We start from the raw sequence: 18,253 nt of genomic DNA, 5'->3' as shown, positions 1-18,253 counted from the left end.
TACTCAAGTTTAGAACTTCCTACCTTTACCAACTTTACACGTGATTCAGAGTCAGAAAACCTCTTAACAGCCCCCCCCCCCTTAAAAAATTCCCATAGGCACGTAAAACTAGAACTACTCCATTAATTATTCTATAAGTAGAACTTGTATTGCAATCTTCATTTGACCATATATCGTGAAAAATGAAACCCGACATATGAACAATATAAGCCCCACCAGCAAACCCACTTGCATCACTGTAAACTTTTAAAACTTCGACACATGTAGTTTTACTAAAATGTCTTGATTGTATGCCATCTATGCGACCTAACCAGAATATAAATTCGGAAATAAATAAGCTATCTGGTTCAAGGGCTATAACTCTATGCAATGACGGTCTAGAAACGATTTCAGAATAAATATATCTAGCCCTTTACCTTGCAAGACTACCTATAACAGGCATCATTGAAACAATTTTCACCGTACATCTAGCTAAATCCCTTGCCGAAACCATTGGCATGGAAGAAAATACCTTTAAAAGAGTATTTTTAAAATCAGTTATTCTTCTATCGGGAATTTGAAAAGAAAACATTTGGCTATCCCAGATTAATCCTACCCATTCTAGCCTCTGAACTGGTACTTATATTGACTTGTCCTCATTGATCACAAATCCAGCTTCCGGCTTCATTCACGGCTACACTTGATTGACTAACAACATGAGGGATGTCTTTTAATTCTTCAATACAGCCATTATTTTAAATATCCTGCACCGACTCGTTAACATCTGCTAATCTATCTGCTTTAAAGCTGATTGGTTATTTCCAGATACACATTTTTCAGGTAATTGTAAGAATGGTAATGTGTAAGCGCCGACAAAACAGTCAATTATATCAGGATTGGCACCAATGATTTTCCGAAAAAAAAGGACATGCCTCTCTTTAAACTACATTTTACAAAGGAAAAACGTGAGAAATGATACTTTTCTTCACAATGTGCGTATTATTATCTGTAAACCAAACACGTCAATCAATTCTCCTTCATCCCCGAGGGCCTACCTTCTTGACCGCTACCACGTGGTCGCTACGTGTGTCCATTTACTGTGCCATCCCTGTCCCCGCCGGCGAATCGATCTCTCCTCTCATCCTGACTGTCCATATTAATAAATTGCCAACTCCAATACGACACAAAAATAAATCAAATTTCACAATTAAATGTGGTTGAGAAAATAAATAAAACGATTTAAATCAAGTCTTCGCTCTACCCTGCTTGCCTGTCGAATGACTAAACCTACAAATCTGTGCACGAGGAAATCTTGATTTCCGCACCATTGGACATATATCACCTTCAAAAACCTGTATAACCAGTTTATTCATTCACACAACGATAATAAATACATTTATGTGTGCATAAAATGTTATAAAGTAAGCTATCATTGGTTGATTTAATGGACAAGCGTTGTTTGTATCGGGGTGATTAGTGGGTTTTTCTAAACTCGTGCTTTTCCGGGATCAGTCTATTGGAATGTCAGTGTCACATCATCTAGCTTTTATATAGCCTTATTTGCTTAACCACGATTGCCGTCTCAAATATTATCTATATAAACGAGAAGACACCAGAAAATTATCATAGGTCAAAGCAAATGTGTGTTATGCAACATTAATGCCATCGAGGATTAATATAACTTACAATTAAGAAATAGTAAACCCCACTGAGGTCCCTATGGTATTATAGTGACCAGCCAGGCAGCCACAAACCGTGTATGGACCGAAGCCGTAGGCTGAGGTCCATATACAGTTTTTGGCTGCCTGGCTGGTCACTATAATGCCATTGGGACCGAAGTGGAGTTTACTATTTCTTATATTACACCGAAGAGTGTCACCTGCATCATTGTTCAGTGTTGTACCGGCTTTCCGTACTTTTATTTTTCATGCAACTGAATGCGCAAACGATGACGTCGTCGACTCACCTAAATTCGCGACTAACCTAGATTCGCGGATTTTGTTTTCGTCACGTAACCGGTACCAATATTTGTTTCTGCGCATGCGTGATCGTGGCGATATGCAAATAAATGTTTAATCGATTGGAACGATTGAAGATTTGTGAAAAATAATGCGTTTTAAACAAGTAAAAAGTGTGAGTTAGAATCAATTAGCAAAAATACCATATTTTCTTAACACCAATAATACCCGACCATCGAATTGCATATACATTGAGTAGAAATCAGATATCACGATTTTTTGTTGTCGTCTGCTGTTGTAGTAGCATTTCCATATATGAAAATGTTACGCTTCGAAAACATGAGAAATTCCAACACATGATTTATTGTGTGTTTCTTAGACCATGACAATTAAGCTAATTTCTATTTATTTTTTGTTTTGTTAAGGCCATCACTAAGCATTGTCGCAAGAAGTTTAGGCTTTAGTCACCGAATTCCTAGATAAATGCTTACAAAGCTGTTAAGGAGAAGAAATGTCCGTTCTTAGAGCCTCAAAATTATACAGTTGCCTAAAAATACATTACAGTACGTCACTGGGTCTTTCAAAAAATCCACCAGACACAGTTGTTATGTGAGCTGCTCCCATTTTCCATGCAATTTACCCTGTTCATATGTTAATATTTTATTGTTATTTCGTGTTTGACATTTTTGTTAAATGTTTCATTTGCAGCAGAAACCAATTTAAACTGTTAAAAATAAGTTGGCTTGGCCTTATTACTCGACATTGCAATGAATTTTTGTATGACGTCATACCCGCGAATCAAGGGTAGTAAAACAAAATGGCTGACGCTTTACACATTACCAATCGCACATTCTCGGCCCTTTCCGTCAAACATCGGATAAGTACCTCGAAGGAGATAGTATGAATACACATTTCGGAAGCGGTATTGCGGTCTACCTACGCGGGCCTACGCGAATCAAAATTACATAGTAAAAACAAACATGGCCGGTTTTGCGAGTTGTTTACATTTTGCAAAGATGAAAATGGGGATTTTCTATGCTCTGAAGTACAAACTCTACAGGAGTTATGGACGCCATCGTTGTTATTGCTTTTGTTGTTGTAACAATCTTAGAATGGTATCACGTGGGCGGACTACTTTCAACCCGTATTTCTCCCGCGTCCGATTATGATAATCTGCGAAGGGTACCGAATGACACATTACATTACAACAATATTGACATTTAAGAGCTTTAAAAACATTGTTTGGAAATCACAATTGAACAAATCAGCGAAGAATGACTTTATTTTAAAAGGTTAGTGTTTGTTTTCGTTGTTATTTATGCGTTATTATTTTAATATTGACATTAAATGTTAAGGTCGCGAATTTACGGTAATCGAGGATATATCGTGTGACGTAGTTTCTCTGACGAAACATTCCAGTTGGAGCTAAATTCTCTGGATGTTAAAGGGATCTTTTCACGCTTTGGTAAATTGACAAAATTGAAAAAATTTGTTTCAGATTCGCAAATTTTCGTTTTAGTTATGATATTTGTGAGGAAACAGTAATACTGAACATTTACCATGATCTAATATAGCCATTATATGCATCTTTTGACGATTTTAAAACCTAAAAATTATAAAGCGTTGCAACGCGAAACGATTGAATAATTTGGAGAGTTCTGTTTTTGTCGTTAAATTTTGTGAAACTACGAAGATTGCTTATATAAGGTATAAAATACTTATACTGTGTATACTCGGCGGAATAGCTCAGTAGGCTAAAGCGTTTTTACTTCAGGACTCTGGCAGGACTCCAGGGGTCACTGGTTCGAGACCTGGTCCGGGCAATCTTCTTTTCCTTTTTTTAATTTTATTCTTGATTTTTTACTGGTGCTTTTACGATCCAATGTTTACATTTATCGATATAAAGCATGTAATGAATAAGTTAAAAATGCCAAAATCTGTGAAAAGGCCCCTTTAAGGATATATCGGACGTGGTGTTTTTTAACAGTTAGTTGTTTGTGTAAGGCATCGAACGAATGCCAAACGTATTTCGGATTATGTGTTTATCATGCATAATGTTAACTAAGATAGGAATACAATAAAATAGTGTGATTTAAAATAAGTTTCGATACGAGGATGAAAGAATAGAAAATGGAAGTGAATATCGTTTTGACTTTATTGTTATAAACATTGTATGTTAACGTTGGCATTGAGGTCAGCGTGTCGTTTATTCTAAATTGTTTTTTTTACTCTTGTTAATGCTGAATTAGTTTCAATGCTGTTTAATAAAACGCTTCAACACAGTGCACATTTAGTGGTGTGTAACCCCGAACGGTCCATATACAAAAAATAGTGACCGGGCCATATACTAAGATTCCTCTATCGCATTTTACAGACTGAAACCGGTCATATAGATATAGAAGGACCAATATCTCTGAGGTGTAATATAGTGATATAGATCACGTCAATATATGCGCAAGTTAATCGAACTACTTGATAACTATAACATATACTAGGCACGCTTGATTAAAATGCTTTTAATTATTTTATATATGTAACATAAAATCAATATATTTTCACAAAGACAGAATAATGTTATTCATGTTGCAATAATAAAACTACGTTTAATATTATGTGGCAACTATGTGTTGACCTCATCCATGTGACATTCTCAAGTCAACATGTTTATGTGTCTTTTTAAATTGTCTTCCTTCGAAATAATATATTTTCTCTATAAAGGCACATTACTTTTGCCTATGTATGTTTATAATGATGAGCTATTTATGCTTCAGTCAAAATACAATATTCTGTTCTGATCAACTAAAGTGCAAGTCGTTTCTCATTTCACGATCAAATGTAATGTTTTCAGGCTAGGTTTCGAGCTGGGGCCGTCCATCCGCAAGTCCGTCCGGCTAAACGTACATCTTACTACTCTTCTAAGTAGTGTCTACGTTGTGAGAAAATGCTTTTAGTAAAGGGTGAGTAACTTAATTTGGAAAGTACGTTCAAAATCGGACGCCTCAAAAGCGGCGTTTTTCGATTTAATTAGGTATTGAATAACCCTTCAGTTGCTTAAGAATCATATAAAACAGCAAGTCACAGCATTACACAACCTTGAAGAAATAACTTTTAAAAGGTTTTTTATCTCGCGCGTATAAGCAATTTTATTTGTCACGCTGGGGAATCATCTAATAATTGACTTAAGTTTTCATTGGTTCGGTGAGGTTAAAACATTACGTTTGTATGTCCCAACCACTTTAGTGGGGGACATATTGTTTTTGCCCTGTCTTTGTTGCTTTGTTTGTTTGTTTGTGCAAACTTTAACATTCGCCATAACTTTTGCAATATTGAAGATAGCAACTTCATATTTGGCATGCATGTGTATCTCATGGAGCTGCACATTTTGAGTGGTAAAAGGTCAAGGTCAACCTTCATTGGCAAAGGTGAAATATATAAATCGCTCATTTAATGTACACTTTTGCAATATTGAAGATAGCAAATTAATATTTGGCATTCATGTGTATTTCATAGAGCTGCACATTTTGAAACTGAGTGGTGAAAGGTCAAGGTCAATGTCATCCTTAAAGGTCAAAGGTCAAATATATGGGTTTCACAAACACATCCTTTGTTTCTTATTGCTATTTATAGCAGAACATTTTAATTGATAACATTAATTAACTAATAACATAATAAACCCTAATTATAAATACAGTATCAAATAACAACATATTCAAACAAGAGCACCGCCTTGCGGGTGTAGACCGCTCATCTATTTTCTTTTTAAAGGTGAAGGGACTCTCAATTTCAATCACAAAGGAGGGAGGGGTGGAGTGACGAGGGGTGTATAGTGTATGGGTGTGGACAATTATTACATTATCTTCCAAAAATGCGAAAAATGCGGGAAAAAATGAAAAAAAAAATCGGGGTGGGGGGGGGGGGGATTCTTGGGTGCAATGGTTGGACGGTATTTCAAAACTAAAATAATAAAAATAAATATTTGTGTTTTTTAACCATTTCAAAAAAAAATATTTGGGGGGGCTGGGGTGGGGGTGGGGGGTGGGGGGGGGTATAGTGGGAGGGTGTGGTGGTCATTTGTGAGATGATCTTAAAAAAAAAAAATAGGGGGGGGGGATTCGGGGGGGAGGGGGGCAGGGCAGGGGGGATGGTTTGGGTGGAGTCTATTGTGGTATGTCAGGTAATAGTAGTTTTGTCAAAGTATCAATCAAATCTAATCATAAATAAAGAAGTTATGGCAATTTATGCAAAATTTAATAATTTGACCTTGAGAGTCGAGGTCATTCAAAGGTCAAGGTAAAATTCAACTTGCCAGGTACAGTAACCTCATGATAGCATGAAAGTATTTGAAGTTTGAAAGCAATAGCCTTGATACTTTAGAAGTAAAGTGGATTGAAACACAAAATTTAACCATATATTCAAAGTTACTAAGTCAAAAAAGGGCCATAATCCCGTAAAAATGACAACCAGAGTTATGCAACTTGTCCTTTTACTGTACCCTTATGATAGTTTGCGAGTGCTCCAAGTATGGAAGCAATATCTATGATACTTTAGGGGTAAAGTGGACCAAAACACAAAACTTAACCAAATTTTCAATTTTCTAAGTATAAAGGGCCCATAATTCCGTCCAAATGCCAGTCAGAGTTACATAACTTTGCCTGCACAGTCCCCTTATGATAGTTAATAAGTGTTGCAAGTATGAAAGCAATAGCTTCGATACTGTAGGAATAAAGTGGACCTAAACACAAAACTTAACCAAATTTTCAATTTTCTAAGTATAAAAAGGGCACATAATTCTGTCAAAATGCCAGTCAGAGTTACATAACTTTGCCTGCACAGTCCCCTTATGATAGTTAGTAAGTGTTGCAAGTATTAAAGCAATAGCTTTGATACTTAAGGAATAAAATGGACCTAAACACAAAACTTAACCAAAATTTTCAATTTTCTAAGTATAAAAAGGGCACATAATTCTGTCAAAATGCACGCCAGAGTTATCTTACTTTGCCTGCCCAGTCCCCTCATGATAGTAGGTAAGTGTACCAAGTTTGAATGCAATAGCATTGATTCTTTCTGAGAAAAGTGGACCTAAACGCAAAACTTAACCGGACGCCAACGCAGACGCCAAGGTGATGACAATAGCTCATAATTTTTTTTCAAAAAATAGATGAGCTAACAAATGATTTTGTTTACATTTATAAACATACTTTACAAGAAATAGAAGTTTACTGCAGCTGTCATTCAAATTAACTTGCAACTTCATAAAACAATACCAAGCATGAAACGATAAAGCATGATTAAGCATCAAGTACGTTATGAAAATATATTCAGTGTACACATATATCCTCAGCGTTTATGCTGCACCCATGTCTTAATCATGTAATCTAGGCCGCCCACAAACTTCCTCCAGGGTCTTGGTTCTGGGCGAGTCTCTTCAGCTTTTCCCAGGTCTTGTCCATCTACTAAGCATCTGGATCCTTATCTCATTGCTGTTCATGAATTGAAATTACATTTATAATAACACACTTCAAGTTAACGGTATTTGTCGTATAGTTATATTCAATTTCAAAATTGTACAGTTGACTTGAATAAGAATTAAAATTAAACAATTTAACTGTTTAATTGTTTTAAGATTAAAATGCATGTCGATTATCCAACCTAAAGTGACCATAACATTTGGCCGCATTATTCCCAATAACCCCAAACAGTTTTATAAAACTCATTAGAACGTTCGCCCATTTCACAGAGCTGTACATTGTCAAACGACTGAAAACCGAACTGTGTTTTAAAAAACTTGCGCAGATTCAGTTTTTCAGTAAGTTTCCATTCTGGCGAATCTTTAATTTTAAACAGAGTCATATGAGGAATAAATCTCTTACTGTTATTTTCGCACTTTATGTTTGATTTAACTAAAGTCTGCTGAATCATTTTTCTGCAAGTGTAAAAATGCTCTGAAAGTGTTATTTTGGCAAATATAACCCGGTCTCCAAACTGACCAATTCCTTTCAACAAAATTTCGCTGCACATGAACATGTTAGAGCCAATATCTTTCTTGATTTGGTCCAGTATGGACACGCATTTACGGACGTCAGACTCCTCCGGTAACGATAAGACTTCCAAAGTTATATGGAAGTCACAACTAGGGATCCTGAATACGGCATACTGCGGGTACCTCTGTTCAATCCTGTCCTGGACCTTCAATAGTTCTTTCTTCAATGTCTCGTTCCGTATTTCAACGCATATGAAATGGGTCCACTTTTGACGCTTATGGCTTTTGCTGAGTGGCTGAAAGATAAATCTTTATCACGGCCATTTATCACGAGCGCTACCTCACTGTGCCGATGCATTTATAAAGAAGTCAATTCTAATTCCGAGGTCGCGCTAACGGATGTCTTTAAATGTCAAGGATAATTCTACAGGGTAAGTTATATATTTTTGTTAAACATATTTCACTTCTTTTAATCGGACAAAGTAGTGTGATTCAGCGAAAATTAATGCATCCCCACATGAACAAAAACATACAATCACAGCCCATTTGAATACTTGAGGGGCTTTATAAGTTGTGCCATAGTGGACTTTTTAAAAGCAATTCGATGGTTTTTTGTCTGTGTTACAAGAAAATGTCCACCGGATTAATACGCTAAATACATAAAACGATTGTGTGCAACATTTACTAGTCGCTGTTTGAACAAACACATTGACTTCTTGTGGATATAATACATAATTTTATATTTTTTAGAGATGGAATCAATGCCATAGAAGTGGCACTAAGGACAGGAGGTGGTGCCAATGCATGATATATGAACCATCACTTGAGACATTTTTGATGGATAATGTTCCTTTTCATTTTTTTCAACGCATATGCATCAACCCAAATCTATACAGAACATGTACACACTCAATAAAAAAAGATGTAAATATATAAGTAACTACCAACTCAATTAAGATGTCAGCAACCTGACTACAATAGTACGATAAAACCCCTAAATATGTAATACTAAATAAATCCAATAACAAATTTCTCAACATTCTCAAAATAGTATTTCTACAACAAATGTGTTTATACAGTAAGGTAATTCACGAAATAATCAAAAGATATTACCAGGGTGCAGAATCAAGGGGTTTTTCAGGGGCTTACACAGGAGCTGGACAGAATGTAAACACACCGTTAAGAACTTAATTTTTGCAAACATCTCAAACTATATTGAAATACTTTCGCATTCATCTTAAGTGCATAAAAGACAGTTTTTCATGCAGTTTGTGACGATATCTTAAGGTATAACAATAAATAATTGAATACTTTTGAAATCAGTGACAACATTTCACTATGCCTGATGCAAATCCGTATACATGAATCCAATAAAAATAGAATTTTTGAACAAGAACACATGCTTATAAGATAAAGTTATTCTGGTGTATTTTACATTTCCATAAGCAGCATAAAAATCCGTATTTTATGCACTAGTTGGCATTCTTAAGAAAATTTGTTTTAAAACCTTATTGAGGAAAAAAGCACCACTTGTTTAATGCAGTAACGTTTAATTGGGGAAAAAGTCACGTGATCCTGCACCCTGGTTACGTCTGCTTGAAACGATGAGATTCGTCCCCAAATCCAAATGCTTACCGGTAATTCACTAAAAGGCAAAGGCGTACGAATCTTAATTAGGCTAAAATATGTCTTTTGTCCCGCCTGAAAACTCCCCCCTCAAAAAAAAATAAATAAACAAGGGCTGTTTGTAAAACATGCATGCCCCCCATATGGGCTCTCAGTTGTAGTGGCAGCCATTGTGTGAATACGTTTTTTGTCACTGTGACCTTGACCTTTGACCTAATGTAAGTTATCATCCGGAAACCATTGTACTATTTCGAGTAACTGTGACCTTGACCTTTGACCTAGTGACCTGAAAATCAATAGGGGTCATCTGCCAGTCATGATCAATGTTTCATGATCCTAGGCGTAAGCATTCTTGAGTTATCATCCGGAAACCATTTTACTATTTCGAGTCACTGTAACCTTGACCTTTGACCTTGTGACCTAACAAGAGCTATCAGAGGACAGCGCGATCGACTATTCGAGTGATTGACAGTATAACGTAAGCCATCATGGGGAAATTGTTCATATTCAATAATTTATGAGTGATCTTTCAAAACTAAAAAGAGGGAAAAAAACAAGTTTTTATTTTGAGGAGGGGGGGGGGGGGTAGAGGGGGGTAGGGGGGTGAGAGGGGGGTATAATGTGGGTAGTGGTAATTTATTAGATGTTTAAACAAAAAAAAATGGGGGTGGGTGGTAGGGGGGAGTGAGAGGGGGGTATAATGTGGGGTGGGTAATTAATAAATGTTTAAAAAAAATAATTTGGGGGGGGGGGGGGGGGGTTTGGGGGTGAGAGGGGGAGTATAATGTGGGGTATGGTAATGTATAAGATGTTTTAAAAAAAATGGAGGGGGGGGGGGTGGGGGGTAGGGGAGTGAGGGATGAGAGGGTTGTGGTAATTTATAAGATGTTAAAAAAAAAACAATTGGGGGCTGGGGGGTTAGGGGGGAGTGAGCAGGGGTATAATGTGGGTTTTGGTAATTTATTAGATGTTTAAAAAAAAATGAGGGGGGGGTTGGGGTAGGGGGGAGTGAGAGGGGGGTATTATGTGGGGTGTGGCAATTTATTAGATGTTTAAAAAAAATATTTTGGGGGGTGGAGGGGTAGGGGGCGAGAGGGGGGTATAATGTGGGGTGTGGCAATTAATTAGATGATGTTTAAAAAAAAATTCGGGGGGGTGAGGTTGGGGGGGGGGGATTCTGGTAGGGGGGTTGGGGGTGAGAGGGGGGGTATAATGTGGTGTGTGGTAATTTATTAGATGTTTAAAAAAAATGGGGGGTGGGGGTAGGGGGGGGAGTGAGAGGGGGGTATAATGTGGGGTGTGGCAATTTATAAGATGTTTAAAAAAATGGGGGTGGGGGTGGGGGGGGTAGGGGGAGTGAGAGGGGGGGTATAATGTTGCGTGGGGTAATTAAATAGATGTTTAAAAAAAATTGGGGGGTTGGGAGTGGGGGATAGGGAGGTGAGAGAGGGGTATAATTTGGGGTGGGGTATTTATTAGATGTTTATAAAAAAAATGGGGGGGTGAGGTTGGGGGGGAAGGGATTCTGGTAGGGGCGTGGGGTTTTGTTTTGGGTGGAATCCATTGTGGTATTCAGGTAAGTGTAGTTTAGTCAAAGTAATAATAAAATGTGATCATAAATAAAGAAGTTATGGCAATTTAAGCAAAATGTTCAATTATCTAAGTGTAAAAGGGGCCATAATTATTTCAAAATGCTTGATACAGTGGTCTGCTCTTGTTTATAGGTTGGGGTCATGTTGGTAAACAAGTATGCAACATATAAAAGAAATATGTCAAAGGATATAGGAAATATTTGGGGTAGTACGCAAACTTTAACATAGATTTATCAAATATATGCATATTCTAAGTATAAAAGGGGCAATAATTATGACAAAATGCTTGATAGAGTTGTCTGCTCTTGTTTATAGGTTGAGGTGATAATGGTTAACAAGTATGCAAAATATAAAAGCAATATGTCAAGGGACAATGAAAAAAATAACAAATGATCTCACACTGACAAAAACAAATATCCTCTATTTATTAAACATGAAATTTAAACTTATTGCATTTGTTTCCCCTGTATATAAGAAAGATATAATAGTGTATTACCTCCCCTGTCCTGCTTATATTTATGTTAATCAACAAAATTAAACATTAACACAATATTCAATATACAAAATGTACAAAAAAATCTCATATTCTGATAATATTTTTACTGATCCACTTTACTTTTACTCAAATGATGATGTTTCATTGGACTGATAATTATAGATTTAGGATTACAAACCAGTTGCTTCAGTAATATTGTTCAGAGTGTGCCCTGTTGGCCGCGTATGCATTCTTGAGTTATCATTCAAAAACCATTTTACTATTTCGAGTCACCGTGACCTTGACCTTTGACCTAGTGACCTCAAAATCAATAGGGGTCATCTGCGAGTCATGATCAATGTACCTATGAAGTTTCATGATCCTAGGCCCAAGCGTTCTTGAGTTATCGTATGACAACCACCTGGTGGACGGACGGACCGACCGACCTACCGACCGCCCGACCGACATGAGCAAAGCAATATACCCCCTCTTCTTCCAAGGGGGGCATAAAAAAGGTTAAGTACCATTTAGAAGAGTTTGCTTTTACTTCATCAAATTGCAAGTAAAAACATATTATATCTCATCCAAAAATAAGTCACTGGCAAAATAGTTAAATACAAGCCCTATTTTCAACTTTTCCATGAAGTCTTAAAAAAATAAAATAATAAAGAGTTAAAACTGAAACTGTGTCATATACATAAGTGAAGACAAGCGTAAGCAGTGTACCTTCTTTTTGGCATCTTCCGCAGCGTACTTCTCAGCGTTTCTCACCATGTTCTCGATCTCGTCCTTGGAAAGACCACCTGATGACTGGATCACAACTAGAAACATCAATAGGGTTTGTATTGAAAATCAGACTAGAAACAACAAGGGGGAAGGGAGGTTAAATAACATAATGACAACAGTATCATAACCTTACTCATAATGAGGTTTTATTTGAGTTTTGGGGAAATGTGGCTGAGTGCATATGTGTAAGTGTAGTCTTAGATTAGACAGTGCAGTCCCTACACAGGCTAATCAGGGATGAAGCTTTCCACCTACACTGGATTGGATTGTCATTCAGAAGAGGCCTGATTCAAACAAAGTGTAGACCCTGATGGCCTGCTCAGACTGCACATGATAGTCAAGGATAACAATTTACGCACACCCATTAAGCTGTTTTCCCAGAACCGGGCTCATAAAAACTCCAGACTAGTAACAGTCAGGGAGAAGGGGAGGTTAAATAACTTCCTGTCGACAGAACCACACCTGGAAACAAAATAAGGAGGCATGCTACACATCAGAATAGGTGGGTTTTTTTTAAAGTAAGTCAGATGACTGGATGACTAGTATATTTGTAGTAATGTTGATTATTTTTATTAGCTTAACGCGTCTAGTAACAGGAAGAAGCAGTCTTTTTGTTTATTTTGCCTTCATGGATAAAAGGATTCCTTCCCTATCGTAAAATTGGCAGATATGAGTGAAAGGATATCAACCAAGCTATAACTTTATAATCTTACTTTAAAAGTAAGGAAATATCTTTACTAAACAACAATAAAAAGTATTTATTTCAATAATTTTATTAAGTTAAACATTAGTACTTTATTATTTTTAGTTATTTTAATTATATACTAAAGTAAACGTTATAATAATTCCAGTAAAGACCACAATGTTTTTTATAGGCACAGGCAGTGGCTTTTTTTAGGTCAAATTTTGGACCTCAATTAGGCCACATGCTTAATCTAAAAAAACATATCCCCAAATGACTACCTAAACAGTGTTCTGCCGTGGATGCGCCGTTGCGTCATTGGCGCAAAAATAAAAGATTTGTCCCCACCCGTTTTCCGTATATGGGCCCGCGGGCGCAAAGAAATTAAGAATAAAAACTCATTGATTCAATTTGTAAGTCGGTATAGTAATCGAGTGAATGTGTAACTAGAACAAATTATTTAACTGGACATGACGTCATTTTGCAGCCAATGGTTAATTTACATTAATAACACTTTATTTCATTGGTAAGTTGAGATTATAACAACCAATAAGATATCAAGGAAATTTCCATACCTATCAAAATGGCGGAAAGTGACCGGCCGAAGAAAACAAACTCCTTTTTTTTTTTTCTCCAGCAAGTAAACTTAGAAAATATGATGATAATAATAACAACATTCCAATAGAGTCTTCCCTAGTCCCAACATCGTTTAGCAATGACAAAAAAGTCTGCCCCTAAATGTACATTCCAAGCAAATTGTCTTTGAAAATTGTCTTTGTCACTGTTTGACATTAACAAAATGACATGCAGTTTGTGCATAAAGCACAAAAAAGAAAACGCCTTTACTATCGGTAATTCTTAATATCGAACAAGGACTTTGATAAGCAATGCTGAGTCCAATGACCATAAATCTGTTCAAAGTTTTATAAATATGTTGACAATTGTTTGACAGTTTTAAAAAGTTAAAAAAAATGTTCAAGTTTGAATTAGAATGTTACATCCTGTGGACTGGCTTACAGTACGAAGAAATCAAGCAAATTTAAGTGTGCAAGTAAATGTTAATTAGTTTCTGAAAATTTAATTCTGCTACAAATATATTACGGTGTCCCCAGATTTTTCCTTTTTGTCCCCACTTTTTAAACCCTAATGGGTCCCTGTCCCCAACAGTAAAGATTCACGGCAGAACACTGCCTAAATATCTTAATTTAACATTTCCAAAAAGTTTCTTTCTTTACAGCAATTTTCAGTGTATCTCCATATCCAGCTATATGAGTTGAACCTTATCAATTATGATGTTCAAAACACTTAATCTCAATTTTATAATATTTGTAAGCCAAAATAAGTAATTCAATTTAAGTCAAACAGTAGTGATTTTTCCCAATCCTAAGGGCAACAGCCATTTAAAACGAGAGCACCGCCTTGCGGGTGCAGACCGCTCATCTATTTTCTTTTTAAAGGTGAAGGGACTCTCATTTTCAATCACAAAGGAGGGAGGGGTGGAGTGAAGAGCGGTGCATTGTGTGGGGGTGTGGACATTTATTACATTTTCTTCCCAAAATGCGAAAAAAAGGAAAAAAAAAATCGGGGGTGGGGGGGGTGGGGGTGGTGGGGGGGTGGGGGGGGATTCTTGGGTGCGATGGTTGGACGGTATTTCAAACATAAAATAATAAAAATAAATATTTGTGTTTTTTAACCGTTTCATAAAAAAAAATTGGGGGGGGGGGGGGTGAGGTGGGGGGGGTATAGTGTGAGGGTGTGGTGGTAATTTGTGAGATGATCTTAAAAAAAAAAAAAAAAAAAAAATAGGGGGGGGGGGGGGGGGGGATTCGGGTGGGGGGAGGGGGGGGGGTGGGGGGGGGGATTCTTGGGTGCGATGGTTGGACGGTATTTCAAACATAAAATAATCAAAATAAATAGTTTTATTTTTTAACCGTTTAAAAAAAAAATTGGGGAGGGGGTGGGGTGGGGGGGTATAGTGTGAGGGTGTGGTGGTCATTTGTGAGATGATCTTAAAAAAAAAAAAAAAAAAAAAAAAAAAAAATAGGGGGGGGGGTGGGGGGGGGGGGGGGCACGGGCGATGGTTTGGGTGGAGTCTATTGTGGTATGTCAGGTAAGAGTAGTTTTGTCAAAGTATCAATCAAATCTAATCATAAATAAAGAAGTTATGGCAATTTTAGAGAAATTTAATAATTTGACCTTGAGAGTCAAGGTCATTCAAAGGTCAAGGTAAAATTCAACTTGCCAGGTACAGTAACCTCATGATAGCATGAAAGTATTTGAAGTTTGAAAGCAATAGCCTTGATACTTAAGAAGTAAAGTGGATCGAAACACAAAATTTAACCATATATTCAAAGTTACTAAGTCAAAAAAGGGCCATAATTCCGTAAAAATGACATCCAGAGTTATGCAACTTGTCCTTTTACTGTACCCTTATGATAGTTTGCGAGTGTTCCAAGTATGAAAGCAATATCTATGATACTTTAGAGGTAAAGTGGACCAAAACACAAAACTTAACAAAATTTTCAATTTTCTAAGTATAAAGGGCCCATAATTCCGTCCAAATGCCAGTCAGAGTTACATAACTTTGCCTGCACAGTCCCCTTATGATAGTTAGTAAGTGTTGCAAGTATGAAAGCAATAGCTTTGATACTGTAGGAATAAAGTGGACCTAAACACAAAACTTAACCAAATTTTCAAAGTATAAAAAGGGCCCATAATTCTGTCAAAATGCCAGTCAGAGTTACATTACTTTTCCTGCACAGTCCCCTTATGATAGTTAGTAAGTGTTGCAAGTATGAAAGCAATAGCTTTGATACTTACGGAATAAAATGGACCTAAACACAAAACTTAACCAAAATTTTCAATTTTCTAAGTATAAAAAGGGCACATAATCCTGTCAAATTGCACGCCAGAGTTATCTTATTTTGCCTGCCCAGTCCTCTCATGATAGTAAGTAAGTGTACCAAGTTTGAATGCAATAGCATTGATACTTTCTGAGAAAAGTGGACCTAAACGCAAAACTTAACCGGACGCCAACGCCGACGCCGACGCCAAGGTGATGACAATAGCTCATAATTTTTTTTCAAAAAATAGATGAGCTAAAAAGGTTAAAACAAACATCGACAGCATTGGCCAATGGAGTAACATACTCTGCTGTTCCTTTCCAGTTCCCTGCTCCCTGGCAGACACATTCACAATGCCGTTAGCATCGATGTCAAACACCACCTCAATTTGGGGCACTCCACGGGGCATGGGGGGAATACCACTCTGGAAACATACATTACATAGATCAAGTGGGGCACTCCACGGGGCAAGATATTCATGGTATTCATTACATAGATCAAGAGTGTTGACAATTTTTGTCATGTGGTTATATCAAAAAGGAGGAACAGCAATCAAATTTCACAGGCCATATTAGTCTACTCATATGTAATTTTTAAAAAATATTGACAGAAGATTAAAATATTCTGATGACCAATCATGTCAATTTATTTTCAGTAGGTCACCAAAAGCACATGCCAACCCTTTGACAAACAAACAAACAGAGGGATAAGATTTCTGTCTACAAGTAAATAAATTGAGCCTCGTTCAGGGAAAAACTGGGCTAAATTCATGCGAGTCCAGTGTCATCCCAGATTATCCAGTGCGGTTGGCTGGGTAAATCAGGGACCAAACTATCCGACTGTTTTTGTTGTTTAGAAGAGCCTTCCTTTAAGCAAAAAGTACCATACAAGCTGAAAATGTTGTCCCTTATAAGCCTGTGCAAACTGAACAGGCGATTATTGAACGACTACGAACATGCATTAGGCCCACTTTTCCTTGAACAATACTCAATGAGTAACCAACTTACCAGCATGAACTGCCCGAGAAGCTTGTTGTGTGTGGTGATCTCTCTCTCCCCCTGGAACACCTTGATCTCTACAGTCGTCTGGCCGTCAGCGGCCGTCGAGTACACCTGAAAACACGGACGCCGTAAGTGAAACACTTCCAGTGATAGAAACAAGTGGTCGCCCATACCTGAGGGAAATGGGATTTAAGTACAAGAAAGTAAATATCTTAATTAGAAAGTCCGTCTGGGCAACGAAGTTTGAAACAATTTTCTGGCAGTTTATCAGATTACTTTTAAAATTCTGCCTGATTTCAGAGTTGTGCACCTGGCTTATGACTACAAACAGTCTTAGTCTCAATTTTGAACGGTATCCTAGACTAAAACAATAAGCCGATGGATATCTAGCTTATACGAAACGAGCATTCTTATTTATCGAATGTTACGCTTATTAATTTGATTGGTAACTTTTATAGCCTTGAAGAGGCTACTGTCAAAATTTAAACCAAAATTAGACAGTTTATAAGTTAACTTACTGAACAGAATGTTTCAGTATTACATTAAGAAAAAGAATCCGGTCACAAACACATGAATGACAAGGACAAAGAACAGTTTTGATATTTTTATCAATTTAATAAATTTTAAAAATCACAAATATCTCTGGCAAAAACAGGAGTTTGTGAATGATGACAATGGGCCAAATATTTGTTTGATAAAATGATAAATTTGTTGCTATATCATGTTATGTAGCTGGCTGCTTGTCCACTGTCAAGGATGTACAACTTGACCGTGAAAGATTTCCAACAGTTCCTTTACCAAAGATCTGGCCCTGAATGATAGCTATCAAACAGGAATTTGACATACTTTGGCACTTAAACAAGTGAAGTTGATTTACTAAAAAATTTCACTATGCAATAACCGTTTAAGGATTTGCAATGCTGAAGGACTGTTGCTAGGCTAACCAACTTTGCTTTAGCACACATGCATGGAGATTTTTTATTTGTCTTCACACAATTTTTTTTCAGCTTTCAACAGTACGGTAAACTGTTAAGACTATTTAATTTGTACAAAGCTATGTTTACGCATTACAGTGTAAGTTCCTTTAGTGCATTGCAATTTTGTACTGCATAATTCTGCGTTTGTTTACAGAGTTGAGCAAAAGATCAAACATGTTCCTAGGGATAGAACATATATTTTTTAGAGGACAAAATTATTGCAGTTTAATAAATTAAATGGATGCAAATTGCGCATTATTTGATAATTGAAAATTATGAAGTGGTTACATCAACATACAGCAATACACAACACTACTGAAACGTAAAGCACAAAACCATTCAAAGGCCCATGTT

At 36.8% G+C, this 18,253-nt stretch overlaps 1 protein-coding gene across 20 annotated transcripts in view; it reads right to left on the bottom strand.

Moving 5' to 3' along the window:
- Positions 1–6,056: 6,056 nt before the first annotated feature.
- LOC127845497 (heat shock protein hsp-6-like) overlaps positions 6,057–18,253 on the bottom strand; it is a 33,912-nt gene continuing 21,715 nt past the window's right edge. For 19 of the 20 annotated variants that reach the window (XM_052376452.1, XM_052376465.1, XM_052376468.1 and 16 more), the window contains 4 exons: positions 16,929–17,033; positions 16,228–16,345; positions 12,337–12,431; positions 7,455–8,213 (listed from right to left, as the gene is read on the bottom strand). In XM_052376452.1, the coding sequence (XP_052232412.1) occupies positions 7,614–8,213; positions 12,337–12,431; positions 16,228–16,345; positions 16,929–17,033 (918 nt within the window). In that variant the 3' untranslated portion in view covers positions 7,455–7,613. Of the gene's footprint in view, positions 7,418–7,454; positions 8,214–12,336; positions 12,432–16,227; positions 16,346–16,928; positions 17,034–18,253 lie in introns of those variants that run through there. The other variant, XM_052376473.1, reaches the window with a different exon arrangement.

The sequence above is a fragment of the Dreissena polymorpha genome, chromosome 9 (genome assembly GCF_020536995.1).
Source record: "Dreissena polymorpha isolate Duluth1 chromosome 9, UMN_Dpol_1.0, whole genome shotgun sequence".
NCBI classification, from domain to species: Eukaryota; Metazoa; Mollusca; class Bivalvia; order Myida; family Dreissenidae; genus Dreissena; species Dreissena polymorpha.
The sequence above is the reverse complement of the archived record's forward strand: the minus strand, read 5'-3'. Positions and strand labels throughout refer to the sequence as shown.